Here is a 25,000-nt window from a genome sequence, read left to right as displayed (position 1 = left end):
ATGAACGACCTTGTGGAGAAGCAATAGAAGTTTTCGCAGCGGTGGGATTCGAACCCACGCCCCCGAAGAGACTGGTGCCTTAAACCAGCGCCTTAGACCGCTCGGCCACGCTACCGATGCTTCATAATATAATATAATGCAATGTTCAATTAACTGGACAAACGATCAGGTAGAGAAGCAATAAAAGTTTCGGCAGCCTTGGGATTTGAGCCCACGCCCCCGAAGAGACTGGTGACTTAAACCAGCGCCTTAGACCGCTCGGCCACGCTACCGATGCTTCGTAATATATTATAATGCAATGTTCACTGAACTGGACAAACGATCAGGTAGAGAAGCAATAAAAGTTTCGGCATCGTTGGGATTTGAGCCCACGCCCCCGAAGAGACTGGAGCCTTAAACCAGCTCCTTAAACCGTTCGGACATGCTACCGATGGGGTGCACTCTTTCATAATACAATATTCAATACATTGGATGAACGACCTTGTAGAGAAGCAATAAAAGTTTTGGCAGCGGTGGGATTCAAACCCACGCCCCCGAAGAGCCTGGTGCCTTAAACCAGCGCCTTAGACCACGCGGCCAAGCTACCTATGGGGTGCACTCTTTTATAATGCAATATTCAATACATTGGATGAACGACCTTGTAGAGAAGCAATAAATCTTTTGGCAGCGGTGGGATTCGAACCCACGACCCCGAAGAGACTGGTGCCTTAAACCACCGCCTTAGACCGCTCGGCCACGCTACCGATGCTTCGTAATATATTATAATGCAATGTTCAATGAACTGGACAAACGATCAGGTAGAGAAGCAATAAAAGTGTCGGCATCGTTGGGATTTGAGGCCACGCCCCCGAAGAGACTGGTGCCATAAACCAGCGCCTTAGACCGTTCGGACATGCTACCGATGGGGTGCACTCTTTTATAATACAATATTCAATACATTGGACGAACGACCTTGTAGAGAAACAATAAAAGTTTTGGCAGCGGTGGGATTCGAACCCACGCCCCCGAAGAGACTGGTGCCTTAAACCAGCGCCTTAGACCGCTCGGCCACGCTACCAATGCTTGGTAATATATTATAATGCAATGTTCAATGAACTGGACAAACGATCAGGTAGAGAAGCAATAAAACTTTCGGCATCGTTGGGATTGGATCCCAAACCGCCGAAGAGACTGGTGCATTAAACCAGCGCTTTAGACCGTTCGGACATGCTACCGATAGCTGGCACTATTTTATAATGCAATATTCAATACATTGGATGAACGACCTTGTAGAGAAGCAATAAGAGCTTTGGCATCGTTGGAATTTGAGCCCACGCCCCCGAAGAGACTGGTGCCTTAAACCAGCGCCTTAGACCGTTCGGACATGCTACCGATGGGGTGCACTCTTTTATAATACAATATTCAATACATTGGATGAACGACCTTGTGGAGAAGCAATAGAAGTTTTGGCAGCGTTGGGATTCGAACCCACGCCCCCGAAGAGACTGGTGCCTTAAACCAGCGCCTCAGACCGCTCGGCCACGCTTCCGATGCTTCGTAATATAATATAATGCAATGTTCAATTAACTGGACAAACGATCAGGTAGAGAAGCAATAAAAGTTTCGGCAACCTTGGGATTTGAGCCCACGCCCCCGAAGAGACTGGTGCCTTAAACCAGCGCCTTAGACCGTTCGGACATGCTACCGATGGCTGGCACTTTTTTATAATACAATATTCAGTACATTGGATGAACGACCTTGTAGAGAAGCAATAAAAGTTTTGGCAGTGGTGGGATTCGAACCCACGCCCCCGAAGAGACTGGTGCCTTAAACCAGCGCCTTAGACCGCTCGGCCAAGCTACTGTTTTTTTTTTTTTTCTTTATTGCCGGCTTCGCACAAAAGAAATACAATTTACGATCACATTTAAACAAGTTTAAAAAACACCAGCCTGGCTGTGACTGGTTTCATTTAAAACTGCTTCATTGTAGCCAACACATTCAACAACGACACCCATTCGGGTCTTTCTTCTCTGGAAGATAACACGTCTCTTATGTATACAATACTTTCCGTGAAGTATTCATGCGCACATCGGGCATCTTTATCTACGTGTCTTACTGCCATTCTAGTTCGCCACACGCTGTGAAGCACAAGCAACATAAACATATCATAAGGCACACCATCCTCATTTTCTACAGCCAAGAATCTAATACCGTGTGGTGTGATAGGCAAGTCCTTTTTCAAAGTACGCTGCAGAATGTCCCACAGAAAAACAGCATCCCAGCAATCAAGAAAAATGTGGTTGACAGTCTCGGGTTTCTTACAGATAAGGCAGTCCATCGACCACGGAACAAAGAAACCCTTTTCTTGTAACCATGGTTTTACGGGCAATGTTCCGCTGTGCAGCTGAAAAAAAAATGTCTTTGCACTTGCGCGTACGGTCATCATTTTCACTCTCTTCAATACGTCACGTTCAGCACCAACCTGGTATACTGATCTGTAGATAGGCTGAGGCAGCATTACGTCACGTAAATCTCTGTAAAGACGTTTTCTCTTTACAACAGATAAATATTCCATTGAAAATCTCACTTTCAGTATTTCATATGCCATTATAACCTCTCTTAAATATCCGCGTAGGTTACATTTCACAGGCATACTTGATACCACATAATCAGGAATCTTATTAGAAAGTACAATTTGTAGAAATGTTCTCACAAACGGATTACATTGGTCGCGTAAAAAAATATATCTAGACACAATTTGCTTGAGGAAGAGGTGAGCCAATCCTAAACCACCATTTCTTAGTGAATGAAATAAGTTTGTTCGACTCGTACGCTCCCAAACCGACCCCCAAACAAACACAGCTAAGACTCGATGCAATTTCTGCACATTTGCTCTTGACATAAATAGGAACTGCAGAACATACCATACTTTGCAAACAATGAACCAATTGCATGCAGTCGCTCTAGAAAACATAGAAAGTTCCCTACCACCCCAGTTTCTTGTCATCTCACGAGTGCTCTCACATATCTCTTTCCAGTAATCATCCGTGTTTTTATAATGCTGGAGGGGTACTCCGAGATACTTCGTCGGTACAAGTGACCAGTTCATATTTGCAAAGTTTTGTGGGGTGGTCTCCCAAGAACCATGCCACAAGCCTAGGCATTTGTCCCAGTTTACTGCACTGCCTGTCATCTTGCAAAAATAGGTCACATGACGTATCACTTCACTGACACTTTCCTTATCGCTACAAAACACGGCGATATCGTCAGCATATGTTAGCATTTTAACTTCACTGTTCATTAGCTGATACCCTTTTATTGTTTCATTGCTAATAATCTTCATGCAGAAAGGTTCCATATATATTGCAAATAATAAAGCCGAAATGGGATCACCTTGCCGCACACCGTTTGTCACTTGAAAGCTTTCAGTAAGTCGCCCATTAATTACAATACTCGTAAAGCACTCTCTATAGGCCATTTTTACCCCTTCCAAAATGACAGACCCTACATTAACATATTCTAATATCAAAAAAAGGATATCATGATTTACACGGTCAAAGGCTTTTTTCCAGATCTAATTGCAACATTGCAACCTTGCCACCAAACACATCGCAGCTCTCCAGCACGCTTCTCGCTACATGAACATTTGTATTTATTGTGCGTCCTTTTATACCACAAGTCTGGTGTGGTCCAACTAGTATTTTCATCATCCTTTGCAACCTGCCTGCAAGAACCTTCATAAACACTTTATAGTCTGTGTTGGCTAAACTGATTGGTCGGTACGACTTGACGGACAATAATTTTTTGGGGTCGTCAGTTTTCGGTATGAGTATTACGTGCGTCTTTTTGAATGAGCCGGGCAGAACCTTTAATCTTATAGCCTCCGTGAAGACACGATGTAAGGCAACAGAAATAACACCTTTAAAAGTCTTGTACAATGCGGCACCAAATCCATCAGGTCCCGGTGCTTTGCCAGCCGCTAGGTCATCAATAGCCTTTTCTATTTCGGACACTTCAATCGCTATCTCCAGCTGCTCTCTCTCGTTATCAGAGAGCTTTGGTATCAAATGCAGAAACTGATCCTCAAACCCTTCCTCTGCCTTCACTTTTCGGCCAAGTAAGCCTCGGAAATATTCAACAAATACTTGCTCAATTGCTGTCGCTTCACGTACAATACCGCTATCAGTTGCAATCGCTTTGATTTCATTTCGCTTGGCGTATCTTTTTTCATCCCCAAGTGCACGCTTTGTTGGTGTTTCGCCGAGAGATAATTTTTCCGCACGTGCCCTTATCACCGCACCTCTATATTTTTCAATGTCAATTGCCTCCAATTGGTTTTTTTAACTGCCTTATTTCTTTTGTGTACTTTCCTGGCATTTTACTTTCTAGACTCAACGCAAAGTCTAACTGACATTGCAAATCTTTTTCTTTTTCCTTTTTGGCTCTATGTAACACACCGGATCTTTCTATGGCTTTCATCTTTGTCACCTCCTTAAAACGCTCCCAGGCTTCAATCACGTTCGCTTGAGGCTCAGCTAACATTTTGTTAATGGAATCCTGCACAGCTTCAACGAACAATTCATCTTTTAATAATAAGTCGTTTAATTTCCACACGTCCCAGTTAAAGCGTGTCTTCTTCTGTTTATACCCTATAGTGAACATTACTAAACTGTGGTCACTGAAAGACACACTTTTTACTTCATAATTCGAACATACTCGCATTAACTCTACTGACACATAGGCTCTGTCTAGCCTCGCATGGCTTTCGTTCTGAAAGTGTGTGAAGTGCTCTTCTGCAGAGAGCACATCACCAACATCTTCGAGATGACAATCTTGTACAATAGTGCAGAGTAGCGTTGCACTTTGGTCTTTTATGGCTGCTTTTTTTTGCTCTGTCCTGAGGGTTGCAAACACAATTAAAGTCGCCGAGCATAATGACAATCCTGCCACAGCTAAGAAAAGTCTGTAAATTCTCAAACAATAATTTACGTTCAACTTCTTTGTTCGGTGCGTAAACACAGACAACTCGCCATTTTTTATTATTATATGTAAAATCGCAAACTATGAATCTCCCAGTACTAGACACAGTTACAGTCTCCTCAACTATACCAATAGAATTTTTAAGGAACAGTGCACAACCCGCCGACATTCCAACGGCATGAGACACACACACATCGTACCGGGCTCTAAAAGGGGACACCATTCGGTCAGTCTGATCTTGCCCTTCAACTTTTGTTTCCTGAATGGCAATAACATCGAGATCACGTTCCAGCATCAAACGACTTAATTGATACTGCCTTCGTCGAGCGGCAAGTCCCCTGACATTGAGAGTCGCAACTCTCAATTCTGCTTCGACGCTCATAGCCATTAGGACGTGAATGGCCGTCCCGGCCACATGGTTCTCACCTCTGATACTCCTTTATCACCATCAGGTCCAAGGTTCGATATGGTCTGATAGGTCCCCTTTCTTTTGATCACAAAAGTAGAGCGCCGCGCACGTTTCACGCAGCACATTATGCACACTTCACCACTGCGCTCCATTTGTTGGTGCTTCCGCCGGGTCAATACTTGTGTCACTTAATCCAGACCCCCACCTTACGGGGGCTTTTGATCTGAAGGGGGCCCCGCTGAAGGCCCCTTCTGTTGTTGATCTGTCAGTCGCTGATGCAATGTCTGCTGATTCGGCACTGGTTGCTGCTGCGGCAGTTGTGTCTGTTGCACCTGGGTTGGTGGGAGGTTCTCGGCTATTCGACGTTCGCTGAGGATGTTAGGTGCCGGTCTACGGCGCACGTTCATCGCCTTGGCCGGTGGTTCCTCCACTTCTTTCGTTGTAGCAGCCTTCTTGCCTTCCGCCTCTTCCCTGGGCCTTTTACATGTATTTGACGTGTCCATGTTTTCCGACATTTCTTCCTGCGCTGCAAGCGCCGTTATATCTTGTGTGTTCCTCGTGGATTGCACGTCTTTTGTAGAACCCTTGTCTTTGTTAGACGCCGTCTCAGCACCTGTGGGGCGTGGCGTAAGGGGCGTCAACTTGGGTTTCGGTTCCTCCCGACGCGCCCCTATCAGCTCTTCTGCTTCAGCCTCGTCCATGTGATGCTCGGAAAGTTCTTCGCCTCCCGCGGGCCCTGCTACACTTGCATATGTTCTCATACAGCCGCTCTCATTATGCCCAAAACGCCGACACACTGTACAACGTGGGGCTCGGCAATCCCTCCTAATATGACCTGTTCCGCGGCAACGCAGGCATAACGGTGCTCTTCCCGCGACGACAACTAGCGTGAGGTCTCCGGCAATCCGCAACTGATGTGGGAGGTCATCCACCGTGAGGCCAGCTTTGAGCCTGATGCTCACCACTCGCGTCGAAGAGCCTTTGTCGGTGCATCCATACACGCGCCAGCGCTCTCGCACTATTTCGTTCACCTTGCCATAAGGAGCCAACGCTGCCCTCACCTCGTCGTCAGGAACGTTAAACAGTAGCCAGTGTATCTTCAGCTTCGTATCCTGGTGGTTAGGGTCGATAGTGATACAGCGCTGGTTCTTCACCACAATGTCCCCAGCAGCGAGTATTCTCTTCTTGCCCTCCTCGTCCTTGAAAGTGATGGCCCAAACATGATTCATTTGGTACGCCCCCAAGGCAGCAACCTCGGGAAGCAAAGCCAAACGAATAAGAGCGTCCCTGAAATCCTCAACGCGATACGGCCGCGCCTTGATATCAGCGTGCAAAAAGACAGTATGCAGCGTTGAATCATTTGATGGCAGTCGGGGCAAAATAATCTGATAATCCTGTGACGATTCGTCCATGTTCCTGGTACCACGACCGAGCTGGGCCGTTGATGCCGCTCCGATATCGCCGGAGCTCATGCCGCCACGTCCGTACACTACGGTGGCCGGAAGTGGAATCGCTCGGCCACGCTACCGATGCTTCGTAATATATTATAATGCAATGTTCAATGAACTGGACAAACGATCAGGTAGAGAAGCAATAAAAGTTTCGGCATCTTTGGGATTTGAGCCCACGCCGCCGAAGAGACTGGTGTCTTAAACCAGCGCCTTAGACCGTTCGGACATGCTACCGATGGGGTGCACTCTTTTATAATACAATATTCAATACATTGGATGAACGACCTTGTAGAGAAGCAATAAAAGTTTTGGCAGTGGTGGGATTCGAACCCACGACCCCGAAGAGACTGGTACCTTAAACCACCGCCTTAGACCGTTCGGCCACGCTACCGATGCTTCGTAATATATTATAATGCAATGTTCAATGAACTGGACAAACGATCAGGTAGAGAAGCAATAAAAGTGTCGGCATCGTTGGGATTTGAGCCCACGCCCCCGAAGAGACTGGTGCCTCATCCCAGCGCCTTAGACCGTTCAGACATGCTACCGATGGGGTGCACTCTTTTATAATACAATATTCAATAGATTGGATGAACGACCTTTTAGAGAAGCAATAAAAGTTTTGGCAGCGGTGGGATTCGAACCCAAGCCCCCGAAGAGACTGGTGCCTTAAACCAGCGCCTTAGACCGCTAGGCCACGCTACCGATGCTTCGTAATATATTATAATGCAATGTTCAATGAACTGGACAAACGATCAGGTAGAGAAGCAATAAAAGTTTCGGCAGCTTTGGGATTTGAGCCCACGCCCCCGAAGAGACTGGTGCCTTAAACCAGCGCCTTAGACCGTCCGGACATGCTACCGAGGGCTACCACTATTTTATAATACAATATTCAATACATTGGATGAACGACCTTGTAGAGAAGCATTAAAAGTTTTGGCAGCGGTGGGATTCGAACCCACGCCCCCGAAGAGACTGGTGCCTTAAACCAGCGCCTTAAACCGTTCGGACATGCTACCGATGGGGTGCACTCTTTCATAATACAATATTCAATACATTGGATGAACGACCTTGTGGAGAAGCAATAGAAGTTTTGGCAGCGTTGGGATTCGAACCCACGCCCCCGAAGAGACTGGTGCCTTAAACCAGCGCCTTAGACCGCTCGGCCACGCTACCGATGCTTCGTAATATATTATAATGCAATGTTCACTGAACTGGACAAACGATCAGGTAGAGAAGCAATAAAAGTTTCGGCAGCCTTGGGATTTGAGCCCACGCCCCCGAAGAGTCTGGTGCCTTAAACCAGCACCTTAGACCGCTCGGCAAACCTACCGATGGCTGGCAATATTTTATAATTCAATATTCAATTCATTGGATGAACGACCTTGTAGAGAAGCAATAAAAGTTTTGGCAGTTGTGGGATTCGAACCCACGCCCCCGAAGAGAGTGGTGCCTTAAGCCAGCGCCTTAGACCACTCAGCCACGCTACCGATGCTTAGTAATATATTATAATGCAATGTTCAATGAACTGGACAAACGATCAGGTAGAGAATCAATAAAAGTGTCGACATCGTTGGGATTTGAGCCCACGCCCACGAAGAGACTGGTGCCTTAAACCAGCACCTTAGACCGTCCGGACATGCTACCGATGGCTGGCACTATTTTATAATACAATATTCAATACATTGGATGAACGACCTTGTAGAGAAGCAATAAAAGTTTTGGCAGCGGTGGGATTCAAACCCACGCCCCCCCCAGAGACTGGTGCCTTAAACCAGCGCCTTAGACCACTCGGCCACGCTACCGATGCTTCGTAATATATTATAATGCAATGTTCAATGAACTGGACAAACGATCAGGTAGAGAATCAATAAAAGTGTCGACATCGTTGGGATTTGAGCTCACGCCCACGAAGAGACTGGTGCCTTAAACCAGCGCCTTAGACCGTCCGGACATGCTACCGATGGCTGGCACTATTTTATAATACAATATTCAATACATTGGATGAACGACCTTGTAGAGAAGCAATAAAAGTTTTGGCAGCGGTGGGATTCAAACCCACGCCCCCCCAGAGACTGGTGCCTTAAACCAGCGCCTTAGACCGCTCGGCCACGCTACCGTTGCTTCGTAGTATATTATAATGCAATGTTCACTGAACTGGACAAACGATAGGTAGAGAAGCAATAAAAGTTTCGGCATCGTTGGGATTTGAGCCCACGCCCCCGAAGAGACTGGTGCCTTAAACCAGTCCCTTAGACCGTTCGGACATGCTACCGATGGGGTGCACTCTTTCATAATACAATATTCAATACATTGGATGAACGACCTTGTAGAGAAGCAATAGAAGTTTTGGCAGCGGTGGGATTCGAACCCACGCCCCCGAAGAGACTGGTGCCTTAAACCAGCGCCTTAGACCGCTCGGCCACGCTACCGATGCTTCGTAATATATTATAATGCAATGTTCAATGAACTGGACAAACGATCAGGTAGAGAAGCAATAAAAGTTTCGGCAGCCTTGGGATTTGAGCCCACGCCCCCGTAGAGACTGGTGCCTTAAACCATCGCCTTAGACCGTTCGGACATGCTACCGATGGCTGGCACTATTTTATAATACAATATTCAGTACATTAGATGAACGACCTTGTAGAGAAGCAATAAAAGTTTTGGCAGCGGTGGGATTCGAACCCATGCCCCCGAAGAGACTGGTGCCTTAAACCAGTGCCTTAGACTGTTCGGACATGCTACCGATGGGGTGCACTCTTTCATAATACAATATTCAATACATTGGATGAACGACCTTGTAGAGAAGCAATAGAAGTTTTGGCAGCGGTGGGATTCGAACCCACGCCCCCGAAGAGAGTGGTGCCTTAAACCAGCGCCTTATGCCGCTCGGCCACGCTACCGATGCTTCGTAATATATTTTAATGCATTGTTCAATGAACTGAACAAACGATCAGGTAGAGAAGCAATAAAAGTTTCGGCAGCCTTGGGATTTGAGCCCACGCCCCCGAAGAGACTGGTGCCTTAGCCTTAAACCATCGCCTTAGACCGTTCGGACATGCTACCGATGGCTGGCACTATTTTATAATACAATATTCAGTACATTGGATGAACGACCTTGTAGAGAAGCAATAAAAGTTTTGGCAGCGGTGGGATTCTAACCCATGCCCCCGAGGATACTGGTGCCTTAAACCAGCGCCTTAGACCGCTCGGCCACGCTACTTTTTTTTTCTTTATTGCCTGTTTTCGGCTCACGTAAACAATACACATATTAACTGATAATTACACAACACAATCCAAAACATTGTAAAAACCGTGGCTCAAACGATGTGGCCACGCATCTGTTAAAATGTTTTTATCGTCGATAGTAATTCGACGCGCGGCAACCATTCTGGGAAGAATTCCTCCAACTTTTGTTCATCCACAAAATTTCTTATATACTCTTTGAAGTACTGGGTGGGTGCTCGTGCATCTACATCAAAGTGCATGGCTGCCATCCTGGATTTCCAAATGCTATGAAGAGCCCTAAGCATTATCATATCAAATTGGGTACCGTTGTCACTTTGTATTTACAAATAGCTGATGCCATGTGCATCAAGGGGGAAATCGTTTTTGATCGTGCACTGAAGCACATCCCAAAGAAAGATAGCATCACAGCAGTCAATGAATACATGCTCAATTGTCTCCTCCTTTCTGCGTATTATGCAATGAGTGCCCCAAGGAACGTAGAACCCCTTTGCAGCCATCCAGGTTTTGACGGTCAGCGTACCGGTATGTAATTTAAAAAAGAAATTCTTAGCACCTGGCGATATTTTCATCGCCTTGACGCGCTTTAGTACAGTGTGGCCATGGCATACATTGTAAAGGGACCGATACAAAGGCACTGGTAAAAACACATCACATAGGTCCTTGTACAACTTTCTTCGTCAGAAGTGTGGCCATGGCATACATTGTAAAGGGACCGATACAAAGGCACTGGTAAAAACACATCACATAGGTCCTTGTACAACTTTCTTCGTCAGACTTGACTCAAGTATTCAAGTGAAAACCGCACTGACAGAAACCTACAAGAAAGTGCAACTTCGCGGAGAAAGCCATAAACACCACCAGGTACGCTGCAGGTTGATACAACCATGTTAGGCAAGTGTTGCCCCAGGCGAAGTTGACAGACAGTGCGAAGGAATGGGTTGTCGACGTCTCTAAAGAAACAAAATCGATTGACTACCTGTCTTAAAAACAAATGCGACAAGCCGAGTTCTCCATTTCGCACTCGAAGAAATAAATTGGTCCGACTCGATCTTTCCCAAGACGATTCCCACACAAAGCGAACACACGGTGAAATTTTTGGATGTTTACCCTTGAACAATGTAAGACTTGTAAGATATACCAAATTTTACTCACTAAGAATATGTTGCAAATTGTGGCTTTAGAAAACATAGATCAATTCCAGCCATTCCACTTGTTCACTCTTTCCTGCAGGTTATCTACTTGGCTCCTCCAGTACGAGTCGCTGTCTTTGTAGCATTCGAGGGGGGCACCCAAGTATTTCACCGGTGTCGTAACAAACCTTATGCTGGCAAAACTGTCTGGGGTTTCCGCCCAGTCACTGTGCCAAAAGCCAAGGCATTTTCCCCAGTTTACAGCGCTGCCACTTGCAGCACAGAAGTTAGTAACGCATTTGACAGCATCTGCTATGCTGTCAGAGTCCGCGCAAAAAATGGCAATATCGTCCGCATAAGCCAACAGTCGGACTTCAACCTCGTGCAGCTTAAACCCACGGACACAGTCATTCTCTATGACACTCAAACAAAAGGACTCTATGTACAAACAAAACAATAGTGGTGAGAGAGGACAACCCTGACGGACCGAACGCTTGACTGGGATGCGCTTCCCCACCACCTTGTTAACGATTAGCCGCGTTGAGCAGTCTCGGTACGCCATGACAACCCCCTCTTTGATTATTTTCCCTAGATTCACATAATCTAGGATGCACAGCAGAATTTCATGAGGCACCCTGTCAAAAGCCTTCTCGAGGTCGATTTGCAGCCTTGCGACTCGCGCACCAATAGCGTCGCAACATTCGAGGATGCTCCGGGCTGCGTGTATATTCGTGAGGATAGTTCGACCTTCAATGCCGCACGTCTGACGCGGCCCCACGAGCTCCGTAATGACTGTTTGCAACCTTTTAGCTAGGATTTTCATGAATATCTTGTAATCTCCATTAGTGAGGCAGATTGGGCGGTAAGAATTTACTTTGCGCAGTGCAACGGGGTCTTCCGATTTTGGTATAAGAACAGTGTGAGATGATGAAAAGGACGGGGGTAATATTTTCAGCTCGAATGCCTCATTATAAACGTCGGCTAAGACTGGTGTTATTTCAAACTTGAAACACTTATAGAAGACGGAAGTCAGACCATCAGGGCCAGGCGATTTCCCGGGATGCATACTTTCAATAGCACTGTTAACTTCCTCTTCCGAAATGGGTTCCTCCAATAATTCTTTTGCATTATTGTCAAGCTTTGGCATCAGCGGTAAAAAATCTTTTCTAAACGATCTACATCAACTGAGCTGGCGGCGAATAAACCATTGAAGTGCTCAAAGAAAGCACGCTTGATAACATTTGCGACATCGCTGACTTCACCCTCGTGTTCAATTTCTGTTATCTGATTACGACGCGCATGCCACTTTTCTGAGCCCAACGCCCTTTTTGACGGTGCTTCTGCCGTTATCAGTCGCTCGGCTCTTGCCCGAACCATAGCACCGCGGTATCTTTCGACATCGAACCGCTCAATTTTACTTTTCAACGCGCGAATATCTTCAAGAAACATGCCGGGCATTCTACATTCTTCGAGGAGCAATTTTTCCAGGTTTCTGCGCATGAGCTTTTCTTCTGCTCCTTTTTCTCTGCTTATAGCGCTCGAGCGTTCCAAAGCCTTCAATTTAACGACCTGCTTGAAGTTCTCCCATTTTTCTCTAAACGTCTTTTTACTGCGAACTTTCATTTTTTAACTTCCGTCATTACTTCCTCCATAAATTTTTCATCACTCAGCAGATTCGAATTCAATTTCCATAGTTGCCACTCGAAGGCCCTTTTCGTTTCTTTCGTGCTAGCTACTACAAAGCTAACCAAGCAGTGGTCACTAAATGAAACGGCGTTAACACGGTATGCCTTGCAAAGCGGCACCAATTCTACACTCACGTACGCCCTATCTAGTCGGGCATGGCTGGCTGCCTGAAAGTGGGTGTACTGCATAGTCCGGCCACCACCGAGACATTCAGCCACATCCTCCAAACCATGTTCTCCTACCATATCGCTTAAGACAGCCGTACTTGCATCCCTGTAATGTCGTTCACTAGTTTTGTCTTTGGCTGAAAGGACGCAGTTGAAATCGCCAATAATGATTAGAAGCCTATTACATTTGGTATACTGCTTTAGTTGTTCGAAAAATATGCGTCTTTCGTCAGTGACAGTCGGTGCGTACAAGCATATTACGCGCCATTCCAATCCCGAAAACAAAAGATCGCAAACAATGAGCCGACCAGACGGACATGACGTTGAGGCTTCTACTTTAGCACCCAGACTCTGTCTGACGAACAAAACGCAACCGGAAGAAGTCCCTATGGCATGGCTAACTATAGCAGAATACCGTGGCAAGAATTGGCGCACCATGCCCCCAGTTTCATCATCACCATGGACTTTATCTCTTGGACTGCCAGTATGTCAAGGTCGAGGTCACTTACTAGCCGATAAAGTTGACATTGTTTTCTCCGTGAGGCCAGGCCACGCACATTTAAAGTGGCCACACGGATTGAATTTTCTATTTGCACCATTGTAAGGCTACGAAAAACCCAGGGGCATGGCGCTTACCTTACAACTGCAATTCCTTCCTGAACGCCTTGTCCGAGTACAGTCCTTAAGTTGGCGAAGGCGGCGTTTCCGCCGTCTTGCGCTCCGACGAAATGTTTGGCCGTGGCCGGATGGTAGGCCGCCGAGCGGGAGTCGTCTTGGCGGGTGGTTCTTCCAGCGAGGCAGCAGTGGTGCCCTTGTCTTTTTTCCCTTCGTCACGGGGACACTTCCCCGTCACAGTGCCACTGTCGCTTTCAATCCCAGTCATCGGTTCAGCCTCGGAGGGGGTCTCGTCTGCTGAGCCAAGACACGTGTCGCCGGTGCTGCTTGCATCCACCTTTTCACTACTTTCGCCTACGCCTTCATATGGAAGCCCGGCGTCGGGCTTACCTGGTGCTTCACACACGCTCTCTTCTTGACGGCATGACGACCCATGTTCCACAGCACAGCTCGGGTTAACTCCTGCTGTTTCTTCCGAGTCTGCTTCGTCCATGAGGTGCTCCAGTGCATCACTTTCCTGCGCTGGTCCAGTCACACTGGCATATGTCTTCGCGCAGTCGGCGTCTTCGTGGCCGAAGCGGCGACAACGACTGCAGCGGGGTACTCGGCAGTCGCGACGTATGTGACCGGTACTCTTGCACCGTAGGCACAACGGTGCACGGCCTGGAACGACACGAGAGTCAGCTCTCCGGCAATCTTGAGCTGGTGCGGAATGTCATCCACCTTGACGTCAGCTTTAGTCCCACAGACCGCGTCGTTGAGCCCTTTTCTGTGATGCCCGGTGCTCGCCACTTCTCCCGTTTCACTTCGAACACTTTCCCATAGGGAGTCAAGGCAACACGCACGTCTTCGTCGGTCACGCCGTGCAGCAACCAGTGAAACTTCAAGCGAACCTCGCGGTTATTTGGGTCAATGAGCAAACATGGGCGATCCTTTACCTTCACATCGATGGCGGAGAGTAACTTCCGAGCAGCCTCAGCACTCGTCAGTGTCACAGCCCATACGTGGTTCATTTGATACGCCCCCAACGCCAAAACGTCGTCGAGCGCACCAAGCTTGGCCAAAGTGTCCCGGTAATCTTCGACGCGGTAAGGCCGGGCTCTCGGATCACCATGCATGAAAACGGTATTCGCAGCGATGCGTCCGGAAGGCAGATTGGGCAAAATCACCTGATAATCGTCGGCGCTAGGCGCAAAAACCCTGTCACTGCGGCCCGGTCGGGCCGCTGATACCGCTCCGTCGGAGGGGAACATTCCGCGACCGTATGGCTCGAAAGCCGGAAGTGGAATGCGCTCGGCCACGCTACCGATGGTTGGTTATATATTATAATTCAATGTTCAATGATCTGGACAAACAATCAGGTAGAGAAGCAATAAAAGTTTCAGCAGCCTTGGGATTTGAGCCCACATCTCGAAGAGACTGGTGCTTTAAACCAGCACCTTAAACCGCTCGGCAAACCTACCAATGGCTGGCACTATTTTAGATTATAATATTCAATACATTGAATGAACGACCTTGTAGAGAAGCAATAAAAGTGTTGGCAGCGGTGGGATTCGAACCCATGCCCCCAAAGAGACTGGTGCCTTAAACCAGCGCCTTAGACCGCTCGGCCACGCTACCGATGCTTGGAAATATATTATTATGCAATGTTCAATGAACATGACAAACGATTAGGTAGAGAAGCAATAAACGTTTCGGCAGCGTTGGGATTTGAGCCCACGTCCCCGAAGAGACTGGTGCCTTAAACCAGCACCTTAGACCACTCGGCCACGCTACCGATGGCTGGCACTATGACATAATTCAATATTCAATACATTGGATGAACGATATTGTAGAGAAGCAATAAAAGTTTTGGCAGCGGTGGGATTTGAACCCAAGCCCCCGAAGAGACTGGTGCCTTAAACCAGCGCCTTAGACCGCTCGGCCAAGCTACCGATGCTTGGTAATATATTGTAATGCAATGTTCAATGAACTGGACAAACGATTACGTTGAGAAGCAATAAAGGTTTGGCAGCGGTGGGATTCGAGCCCCCGCCCACGAAGAGACTGGTGCCTTAAACCAGCGCCTTAGAACGCTCGGCCACGCTAGCGATGCTTGTTAATATATTATATTGATGTTCAATGAACTGGACAAACTATTAGGTAGAGAAGCAATAAAAGTTTCAGCAGCGTTGGGATTTCAGCCCACGCTCCCGAAGAGACTGGTGCCTTAAACTAGCACCTTAGACCGCTCGGCCACGCTACCGATGGCTTGCACTATTTTATAATTCAATATTCAATACATTGGATGAACGACCTTGTAGAGAAGCAATAAATGTTTTGGCAGCGGTGGGATTCGAACCCACGCCCCCGAGGAGACTGGTGCCTTAAACCAACGCCTTAGAACGCTCGGCCGCGCTACCGATGCTTGTTTATATATTATATTGCAATGTTCAATGAACTGGACAAACTATTAGGTAGAGAAGCAATAAAAGTTTCAGCAGCGTTGGGATTTGAGCCCACGCCCCCGAAGAGACTGGTGCCTTAAACTAGCACCTTAGACCGCTCGGCCACGCTACCGATGGCTTGCACTATTTTATAATTCAATATTCAATACAATGGATGAACGACCTTGTACAGAAGCAATAAAGGTTTGGCAGCGGTAGGATTCAAACCCACGCCCACGAAGAGACTGGTGCCTTAAACCAGCGCCTTAGAACGCTCGGCCACGCTACCGATGCTTGGTAATATATTATATTGCAATGTTCCATGAACTGGACAAACCATTAGGTAGGGAAGCAATAAAAGTTTCAGCAGCGTTGGGATTTGAGCCCACGCCCTCGAAGAGACTGGTGCCTTAAACTAGCACCCTAGGCCACTCGGCCACGCTACCGATGGCTTGCACTATTTTATAATTCAATATTCAATACATTGGATGAACGATCAGGTAGAAATGGAATAAATGTTTTGGCAGCGGTGGGATTCGAAACCACGCCCCCGAGGAGACTGGTGCCTTAAACCAGCGCCTTAGACCGCTCGGCCACGCTACCTATGCTTGGCGATATATTATAATGCAATGTTCAATGAACTGGACAAACGATTAGGTAGAGAAGCAATGAATGTTTCGGCACCGTTGGGACTTGAGCCCACGCCCCCGAAAAGACTGGTGCCTTAAGCCAGCACCTTAGACCGCTCGGCCACGCTACCGATGGCTGGGGCTATTATATAATTCAGGATTCAATTCATTCAATGAACGACCTTGTAGAGAAGCAATAAACGTTTTGGCAGCGGTGGGATTCGAACCCACGCCCCCGAAGAGACTGGTGCCTTAAACCAGCGCCTTAGACCGCTCGGCCACGCTACCGATGGTTGGTACAATTTTATAATGCAATCTTGAATAAACGGGATGAACCACTATGCAGAGAAGCAATAAAAATTTTGCCAGCAGTAGGATTCGAACCCACGCCCACGAAGATACTTGTGCCTTAAACCAGCACCTTAGACCGCTCGGCCACGCTACCGATGTTTGGTTATATATTATATTGCAATGTTCAATGGTCTGGACAAACGATCAGGTAGAGAAGCAATAAATATTTTGGCAGCGATGGGATTCGAACCCACGCCCCGAAGAGACTGGTGCCTTAAATTAGCACCTTAAACCGCTCGGCAAACCTACCGATGGCTGGCGCTATTTTATAGTATAAAATTCAATACATTGAATGAACGACCTTGTAGAGAAGTAATAAAAGTTTTGGCAGCGGTGGGATTCGAACCCACGCCCCCGAACAGACTGGTGCCTTAAACCAGCGCCTTAGACCGCTCGGCCACGCTACCGCTGCTTCGTAATATATTATAACGCAATGTTCAATAAACTGGACAAACGATCAGGTAGAGAAGAAATAAAAGTGTCGGCATCGTTGGAATTTGAGCCCACGCCCCCGAAGAGACTGGTGCCCTAAACCAGCGCCTTAGACCGCTCGGCCACGCTACCGATTGTTGGAACAAATTTATAATGCAATCTTGAATAAACGGCATGAACCACTATGCAGATAAGCAATAAGAATTTTGCCGGCAGTGGGATTCGAACCCACGCCCCCGAAGAGACTGGTGCTTTAAACCAGCACCTTAGACCGCTCGGCCACGCTACCGATAGTTGGTACAATTTTATAATTCAATATTCAATTCATTGGATGAACGACCTTGTAGAGAAGCAATAAAAGTTTTGGCAGCGGTGGGATTCAAACCCACGCCCCCGAAGAGAATGGTGCCTTAAATGAGCGCCTTAGATCTCTCGGCCACGCTACCGATGCTTCGCATTATATTAAATGCAATGTTCAATGAACTGGACAAACGATCAGGTAGAGAAGCAATGAAAGTTTCGGCAGCCTTGGGATTTGAGCCCACGCCCCCGAAGAGTCTGGTGCCTTAAACCAGCACCTTAGACCGCTCGGCAAACCTACCGATGGCTGGCAATATTTTATAATTCAATATTCAATTCATTGGATGAACGACCTTGTAGAGAAGCAATAAAAGTTTTGGCAGTTGTGGGATTCGAACCCACGCCCCCGAAGAGAGTGGTGCCTTAAGCCAGCGCCTTAGACTGCTCGGCCACGCTACCGATGGTTGGTTCAAGTTTATAATGCAATCTTGAATAAACGGGATGAACCACTATGCAGAGAAGCAATAAAAATTTTGGCAGCAGTGGGATTCGAACCCGCGCCCACGAAGAGACTTGTGCCTTAAACCAGCACCTTAAACCGCTCAGCAAACCTACCGATGGCTGGAACTACTGTATCATATAAAATTCTATACATTGAATGAACGAACTTAAGAGAAGCAATAAAAGTTTTGGCAGCGGTGGGATTCGAACCCACGCCCCCAAAGAGACTGGTGCCTTAAACCAGCGCCTTAGACCGCTCGGCCACGCTACCGATGTTTGGTATGTGAGGAGGTTTATTAGCCGTTAAAGCCAGCGACGAGACAGCGTCAAGAACCGTCCAGCGATCGGCACAGCAACGAACCGAAGCACGAGCCGAGAGAGCCAGGCGTTGGCGATGCTGCTCACTGCAGGCACAACTTCTTCTTCACAATCGCCCCCGCTGAAAAAGGAGCCATCCTGGCGACTTAAGAAGATTCAGGCAAAGGCTCATGGTACGGTTTCAGTCGGGAAACATGGACGATGTCACGTGCCCGCCGGCGCATGTCGTCCGATCGGGAAACTGGTTCAATTAGGAAATTAACCGGAGAGGTTTTCTCCAAAACGGTGTAAGGCCCCTCGTACCGGGGGACAAGTTTCGAGGAGAGTCCCGGTGTTTGGTATGGGATGGCAAGCCACACAAGAGACCCTGGGGCATAGTTGGGATCCGGAAGAGAGGTGCTACGGGTTTCTTTCTGGCGTTGTTGTTCTTCCGAGGTGAACGCACGGGCGAGCTGGCGGCACTCTTCGGCTTGTCTAGCAGCATCGGAGATAGGTGGACACTCGGAAGCATCAGGACGGTAAGGAAGTAGGGTATCAATTGTATGGGAAGGCTCACGTCCGTAAAGAAGAAAGAAAGGTGAGAATCCCGTGGTGGTTTGTATTGCGGTGTTATATGCGAACGTGACGTATGGGAGAACACGGTCCCAGTTGCTGTGATCAGATACCACGTACATTGAGAGCATATCACCTAGCGTGCGGTTGAACCGTTTTGTTAGTCCGTTAGTCTGCGGGTGGTATGCTGTCGTTTTCCGATGAATGACGTGGCATTCCGAAAGCAGAGTTTCGACGACCTCGGAAAGAAAAGCGCGGCCTCTGTCACTAAGGAGCTCTCGAGGTGCACCATGTCGAAGGATAAAGCGTTGCAAAATGAAAGAGGCGACATCCTCAGCTGTAGCGCTCGGCAAGGCGGCTGTTTCGGCGTAGCGTGTCAGGTGGTCGACCGCCACTATAATCCACCGATTACCATGTGGTGTCAATGGAAGGGGACCGTAGAGGTCAACGCCGACGCGATCAAATGGCTTGGCAGGGCATGGAAGTGGCTGCAATGCGCCAGTCGCACGTGGCAGTGTTGATTTACGTCGCTGGCAGTCAGGACAGCACTTCACGAATTTACGTACAAAATTGTACATGCCGCGCCAGTAATAGCGATGGCGAAGGCGTTCATATGTTTTGAACACTCCGGCGTGGCCACATTGCGGATCGTCGTGAAGGGAGGCGCATACTTGCGATCGTAAAGTGCGTGGAATGACCAGCAACCACCGGCGGCCATCGGGAGCGTAGTTGCGTCGATGAAGAAGTTGATCGCGGATGGCGAAATGGAAAGCTTGACGTCGGAGGGATCTAGATACTGGAAGGTTGGGCGTGCCAGATAAATATTCGATAAGAGAGGCGATCCACGGGTCACGACGTTGTTCGGTGGCAATCTAGTCGAGATTTAGCGATGACAAGGTCTGGAGGCAAGTGTTTCCGCACGTCTGATCTGGTGGTAAAGGTGAGCGGGACAGGGCATCAGCGTCAGAGTGTTTGCGTCCGCAGCGGTATACGACGCGAATGTTGTACTCCTGGATGCGGAGTGCCCATCGCGCAAGGCGGCCAGAAGGGTCTTTCAATGTGGAGAGCCAGCAAAGCACGTGGTGATCAGTTACTAGATCGAACGGGCGGCCGTATAAGTACGGCCGGAACTTTCCAAGCGCCCACACCAGAGCCAAACACTCTTTTTCTGTCACGCTGTAATTAGTTTCGGCTTTCGTCAGAGTGCGGCTAGCGTAGGCTACAACGTATTCTGAATAGCCGGGCTTTCGTTGAGCGAGGACCGCGCACAGCCCGACGCCGCTGGCGTCGGTGTGCACTTCGGTAGGAGCCGTCGGGTCGAAGTGGCGAAGAATAGGTGGGGAAGTGAGCAGCCGGCGCAGAGTAGTGAAGGCAACGTCACATGCAGGAGACCAGGAGGTGAGGTTCACGTCACCGCGAAGAAGCTGGGTTAACGGTGACATGATAGATGCAAAATTGCGAACAAAGCGCCGGAAATAGGAGCATAGGCCTACAAAACTGCGAAGTTCTTTCATGGTCGTCGGCTTGGGAAATTCTGCGACTGCTCGAAGTTTTGCTGGGTCTGGTAATACGCCGTGCTTGGACACGATGTGGCCTAGGATGACGAGCTCGCGTGCAGCGAAGCGGCATTTTTTTAGGTTAAGCTGCAGGCCAGCGTTGGTCAGACAACTCAAAACGTGCCTGAGGCGAAGGAGGTGCGTAGGAAAGTCATGGGAGAAAACCACGACATCGTCGAGGTAACAGAGGCACATATTCCATTTGAGGCCACGTAGCGTATTATCCATAAGACGTTCAAACGTGGCAGGCGCGTTACAAAGCCCAAAGGGCATGACGTTAAATTCATATAGTCCGTCTGGTGTAATAAATGCCGTTTTTTGGCGATCGGCTTCTGCCATTGGGACCTGCCAGTAGCCAGACCGCAAATCTAGCGACGAGAAAAATTCCGCTCCGTGAAGGGTGTCAATGGCGTCATCAATGCGCGGCAAAGGATAGACGTCCTTGCGGGTTATCTTATTCAAACGACGATAGTCCACGCAAAATCGGATAGATCCGTCTTTCTTACGCACCAGGACGACGGGAGACGCCCAGGGACTGTGAGATGGTCGAATGACGTCTCTACGAAGCATATCTTCGACTTGATCGTTGATGACGCGGCGCTCTTCAGCGGAGACACGGTATGGTCTTTGACGCAGTGGCTGGTGTAGGCCGGTGTCAATATGATGTTTGACTTGTGATGTGCGGCCCAGTTGAGGTTGCGACACATCGCACGAACTCCTGAACTCATGGAGAAGATCCAGCAGGTCAGCATGTTCGGTGGGAGTGAGAGTGTCGGCGATGGCGCTTGAAAACGTATCATTGGACGACTCCCCGAGTGCCGACAGTGCTTTTGGGTGGTCGCAGTAGTCGTCCGGGACATCAAACAAAAATGAAGGGTCGAGATCCTGCACGCGGCCGAGACATTCCCCCGCATGCAATGTGACAGGTGTGGAAAGCGGATTCCTTACGAACATGTTGCTTCTTCCGGCGGCAAGGTCAATTGTTGCGAAAGGCAGCGGCAAAGCTCGACGACATTTGAAGATATCGGAAGGCATAAAAAGAACTGTAGCGTCAGTGTAGGCGTTGCATGAAACGGGAACAAGGGCGAAATTTCCAGGCGGAATATCGGTATCTTCATGAACGAGCAACTTCGGCGGCTGATCAGGAGCGTCCAGTAATGGGAAATCACACAAGGGCGAAAACTCAACTTCGGCGCGTGCGCAGTCAATGACGGCATTATGGCGGGATAGGAAGTCCCACCCGAGGATGACGTCATGCGAACAGACAGGAAGAACAATAAACTCCACGATGTAAAGAATGCCTTCGATGGAGACTCTTGCAGTGCAGGCTGCGAGAGGCGTTACTTGCTGTGCGCTTGCGGTGTGAAGTGACAGTCCCGAAAGCGGAGTCGTTACTTTGCGTAATAAACGGCAGAGATTAGCGGCAATAACAGAAACAGCGGCGCCAGTGTCCACAAGGGCGAAAGTACAATAACCTTCAACAGTTACTGCGACCACGTTAGCAGGAGAGGAGCGAGGGCTTAGACAGTTCGAAAACGGCGCAGTTCTTGCCTCTTGAACTGCGTTGCTTAGTTTTCCTGGTCGGAGGGTCCGGGCCGACGACGCATGGGGGAGGGCGATCGCCGACGAGGAGAGGGTGCGCGTTGCGGCTGGAAGTCAAGGTGGTCAGTAGGCGCATAGCGAGGTGGCGAGACCGGCCCGTATTGGACGAAAGGTTGGCTGCCGGGATGCGACGACCGGGCATAGTTGCCGAACGTCTGAGGTCAACGGCGGCATTAGCGAGCGACGTGTCCGGGAGTGAAGCAAGCGTAGCAAATCGGTCGGTTATCGGGCGTCCTCCAGGGATTGGCGACTGGTGCTGCCGCCCAAGGTGCAGTATAAGCAGCCGGGTGTGCGGGCTGTGAGCGCGTGGTGTAGGGTGGTTGCGGGAGCCTACGTACAGCGTCTGCATATGTGAGCGGCGCGGCTACGGGCTGCATCTCTTGCGAAAAGGCGACAGGCGGAGCCACAGGCTGCGTTGCATAGGTGAGGGGCGCGGCCACAGGCTGAACGGCTGGCGGATAGGCGACAGGAGGGCCTACCGGCTGAGCAGAACGCTGGCAGTGGCCAAGGCTGGATAGAGGCGGCTCGTGGTGCGCAACAGGAACAGCTTGGGCAACCTCCTCCGAAATAGCAGTGCGAAGCGGGGCAGGTAGACGGGTGGTGGTCTCGTGAGTGAAGGGCACAAGGGAAAGTTGGCGGGCGACTTCCTCACGGACGAAGGCTCGAACTTGCTGAAGCAGTGGTGAATTGTCCGGCAGGGTGTCGAAACTGGACAGTGACTCACCACCATGCTGAGGCTGCCGAGTGAGAGTGCGTTGTTTCTTCAACTCGTCGTAGCTCTGACACAAGCTGACGACTTCGGAAACTGTGCTTGGATTTCTTGCCAAGAGCATCTGAAATGCGCCGTCGTCGATGCCCTTCAGGATGTTTTTGACCTTGTCAGATTCGGTCATGGTGTCATTCACACGTCGACAAAGGTCGATGACGTCCTCAATATAACTGGTAAAGGTCTCGCCAGTCTGCTGAGAGCGGACGCGCAAGTGCTGTTCTGCCCTCTGCTTGCGGACAGCCGGCCGACCGAACACTTCAGCACATGACGTCTTGAAGACGCTCCATGTGGGGATGTTGTGTTTGTGGTTATTAAACCACAATTCGGCGACGCCAGTGAGATAAAATATCACGTAGCCCAGCTTGTCGGCTTCATCCCACTTATTGTTGGCGCTCACCAGTTCGTAGTGCTCGAGCCAGTCTTCGACGTCGGTCCCATCCGCACCGCTGAAGACCTTCGGCTCCCGTAGTTTAGGATGGCCAGGGCAGTTGAACTGGAGCGATGGCGTCGATGTAGTGGCGTTGGCAGTCATGACAGGTGGTAGCGTGCGGCTTCGCAGCTCCAGGGTGTAGCAACGGGGATTAACAGCACCTCCACCAAATGTGAGGAGGTTTATTAGCCGTTAAAGCCAGCGACGAGACAGCGTCAAGAACCGTCCAGCGATCGGCACAGCAACGAACCGAAGCACGAGCCGAGAGAGCCAGGCGTTGGCGATGCTGCTCGCTGCAGGCACAACTTCTTCTTCACAGGTAATATATTATAATGCAATGTTCAATGATCTGGACAAACGATCAGGCAGAGAAGCAATAAAAGTTTCGGCATCGTTGGGATTTGAGCCCACGCCCCCGAAGAGACTGGTGCCTTAAACCAGCGCCTTAGACCGTTCGGACATGCTACCGATGGCTGGCACTATTTCATAATACAATATTCAATACATTGGATGAACGACCTTGTAGAGAAGCAATAAAAGTTTTGGCAGCGGTGGGATTTGAACCCACGCCCCCGAAGAGACTGGTGCCTTAAACCAGCGCCTTAGACTGTTCGGACATGCTACCGATGGCTGGCACTATTTCATAATACAATATTCAATACATTGGATCAACGACCTTGTAGAGAAGCAATAAAGGTTTTGGCAGCGGTGGGATTTGAACCCACGCCCCCGAAGAGACTGGTGCCTTAAATCAGCGCCTTAGATCGCTCGGCCACGCTACCGATGCTTCGCATTATATTATATTGCAATGTTCAATGAACTGGACAAACGATCAGGTAGAGAAGCAATAAAAGTTTCGGCATCGTTGGGATTTGAGCCCACGCCGCCGAAGAGACTGGTGCCTTAAACCAGCGCCTTAGACCGTTCGGACATGCTACCGATGGGGTGCACTCTTTTATAATACAATATTCAATACATTGGATGAACAACCTTGTATAAAAGCAATAGAAGTTTTGGCAGCGGTGGGATTCGAACCCACGCCCCCGAAGAGACTGGTGCCTTAAACCAGCGCCTTAGACCGCTCGGCCACGCTACCGATGCTTGGTAATATATTATATTGCAATGTTAATTGAACTGGACAAACGATTAGGTAGAGAAGCAATAAATGTTTCGGCAGCGTTGGAATTCGAGCCCACGCCCGCGAAGACACTTGTGCCTTAAACCAGCACCTTAGACCGCTCGGCTACGCTACCGATGCTTGGTAACATATTATAATGCAATGTTCAATGAACTGAACGAACGATCAGGTAGAGAAGCAATAAATGTTTTGGCAGCGTTGGAATTTGAGCCCACGCCGCCGAAGAGACTGGTGCCTTAAACCAGCGCCTTAGACCGTTCGGACATGCTACCGATAGGGTGAACTCTTTTATAATACAATATTCAATACATTGGATGAACGACCTTGTAG

General features: G+C 48.8%; 1 protein-coding gene and 17 non-coding genes across 18 annotated transcripts; all 18 read right to left on the bottom strand.

Annotated features, from left to right (window-relative positions):
• Positions 1-33: 33 nt before the first annotated feature.
• Positions 34-115, bottom strand: TRNAL-AAG (transfer RNA leucine (anticodon AAG)). The gene has a single exon. It is a non-coding gene; the product is annotated as a tRNA-Leu (tRNA).
• A 546-nt stretch (positions 116-661) lies between these two features.
• On the bottom strand, positions 662-743 carry TRNAL-AAG (transfer RNA leucine (anticodon AAG)). Its single transcript has one exon. It is a non-coding gene; the product is annotated as a tRNA-Leu (tRNA).
• A 232-nt stretch (positions 744-975) lies between these two features.
• TRNAL-AAG (transfer RNA leucine (anticodon AAG)) lies at positions 976-1,057 on the bottom strand. Its single transcript has one exon. It is a non-coding gene; the product is annotated as a tRNA-Leu (tRNA).
• Positions 1,058-5,574: 4,517 nt separating this feature from the next.
• LOC142802818 (uncharacterized) lies at positions 5,575-6,850 on the bottom strand. Its single transcript, XM_075887866.1, has one exon. It carries the CDS (start codon positions 6,838-6,840, stop codon positions 5,575-5,577), a length of 1,266 nt encoding a protein of 421 aa, XP_075743981.1. The 5' UTR covers positions 6,841-6,850.
• A 592-nt stretch (positions 6,851-7,442) lies between these two features.
• TRNAL-AAG (transfer RNA leucine (anticodon AAG)) lies at positions 7,443-7,524 on the bottom strand. Its single transcript has one exon. It is a non-coding gene; the product is annotated as a tRNA-Leu (tRNA).
• Positions 7,525-7,913: 389 nt separating this feature from the next.
• Positions 7,914-7,995, bottom strand: TRNAL-AAG (transfer RNA leucine (anticodon AAG)). Its single transcript has one exon. It is a non-coding gene; the product is annotated as a tRNA-Leu (tRNA).
• A 546-nt stretch (positions 7,996-8,541) lies between these two features.
• TRNAL-AAG (transfer RNA leucine (anticodon AAG)) lies at positions 8,542-8,624 on the bottom strand. Its single transcript has one exon. It is a non-coding gene; the product is annotated as a tRNA-Leu (tRNA).
• Positions 8,625-8,856: 232 nt separating this feature from the next.
• TRNAL-AAG (transfer RNA leucine (anticodon AAG)) lies at positions 8,857-8,938 on the bottom strand. The gene has a single exon. It is a non-coding gene; the product is annotated as a tRNA-Leu (tRNA).
• Positions 8,939-9,169: 231 nt separating this feature from the next.
• TRNAL-AAG (transfer RNA leucine (anticodon AAG)) lies at positions 9,170-9,251 on the bottom strand. Its single transcript has one exon. It is a non-coding gene; the product is annotated as a tRNA-Leu (tRNA).
• A 389-nt stretch (positions 9,252-9,640) lies between these two features.
• On the bottom strand, positions 9,641-9,722 carry TRNAL-AAG (transfer RNA leucine (anticodon AAG)). Its single transcript has one exon. It is a non-coding gene; the product is annotated as a tRNA-Leu (tRNA).
• Positions 9,723-15,204: 5,482 nt separating this feature from the next.
• Positions 15,205-15,286, bottom strand: TRNAL-AAG (transfer RNA leucine (anticodon AAG)). Its single transcript has one exon. It is a non-coding gene; the product is annotated as a tRNA-Leu (tRNA).
• Positions 15,287-16,613: 1,327 nt separating this feature from the next.
• Positions 16,614-16,695, bottom strand: TRNAL-AAG (transfer RNA leucine (anticodon AAG)). Its single transcript has one exon. It is a non-coding gene; the product is annotated as a tRNA-Leu (tRNA).
• Positions 16,696-16,927: 232 nt separating this feature from the next.
• TRNAL-AAG (transfer RNA leucine (anticodon AAG)) lies at positions 16,928-17,009 on the bottom strand. Its single transcript has one exon. It is a non-coding gene; the product is annotated as a tRNA-Leu (tRNA).
• Positions 17,010-17,397: 388 nt separating this feature from the next.
• TRNAL-AAG (transfer RNA leucine (anticodon AAG)) lies at positions 17,398-17,479 on the bottom strand. Its single transcript has one exon. It is a non-coding gene; the product is annotated as a tRNA-Leu (tRNA).
• Positions 17,480-17,711: 232 nt separating this feature from the next.
• Positions 17,712-17,793, bottom strand: TRNAF-AAA (transfer RNA phenylalanine (anticodon AAA)). The gene has a single exon. It is a non-coding gene; the product is annotated as a tRNA-Phe (tRNA).
• A 701-nt stretch (positions 17,794-18,494) lies between these two features.
• On the bottom strand, positions 18,495-18,576 carry TRNAL-AAG (transfer RNA leucine (anticodon AAG)). Its single transcript has one exon. It is a non-coding gene; the product is annotated as a tRNA-Leu (tRNA).
• A 5,656-nt stretch (positions 18,577-24,232) lies between these two features.
• TRNAL-AAG (transfer RNA leucine (anticodon AAG)) lies at positions 24,233-24,314 on the bottom strand. Its single transcript has one exon. It is a non-coding gene; the product is annotated as a tRNA-Leu (tRNA).
• A 232-nt stretch (positions 24,315-24,546) lies between these two features.
• TRNAL-AAG (transfer RNA leucine (anticodon AAG)) lies at positions 24,547-24,628 on the bottom strand. Its single transcript has one exon. It is a non-coding gene; the product is annotated as a tRNA-Leu (tRNA).
• Positions 24,629-25,000: the final 372 nt, after the last annotated feature.

This window comes from Rhipicephalus microplus, chromosome 3 (genome assembly GCF_043290135.1).
Source record: "Rhipicephalus microplus isolate Deutch F79 chromosome 3, USDA_Rmic, whole genome shotgun sequence".
Taxonomy (NCBI): Eukaryota; Metazoa; Arthropoda; class Arachnida; order Ixodida; family Ixodidae; genus Rhipicephalus; species Rhipicephalus microplus.
Note: the sequence above shows the minus strand (reverse complement) of the source record. Positions and strands in the feature narration are given on the sequence as shown.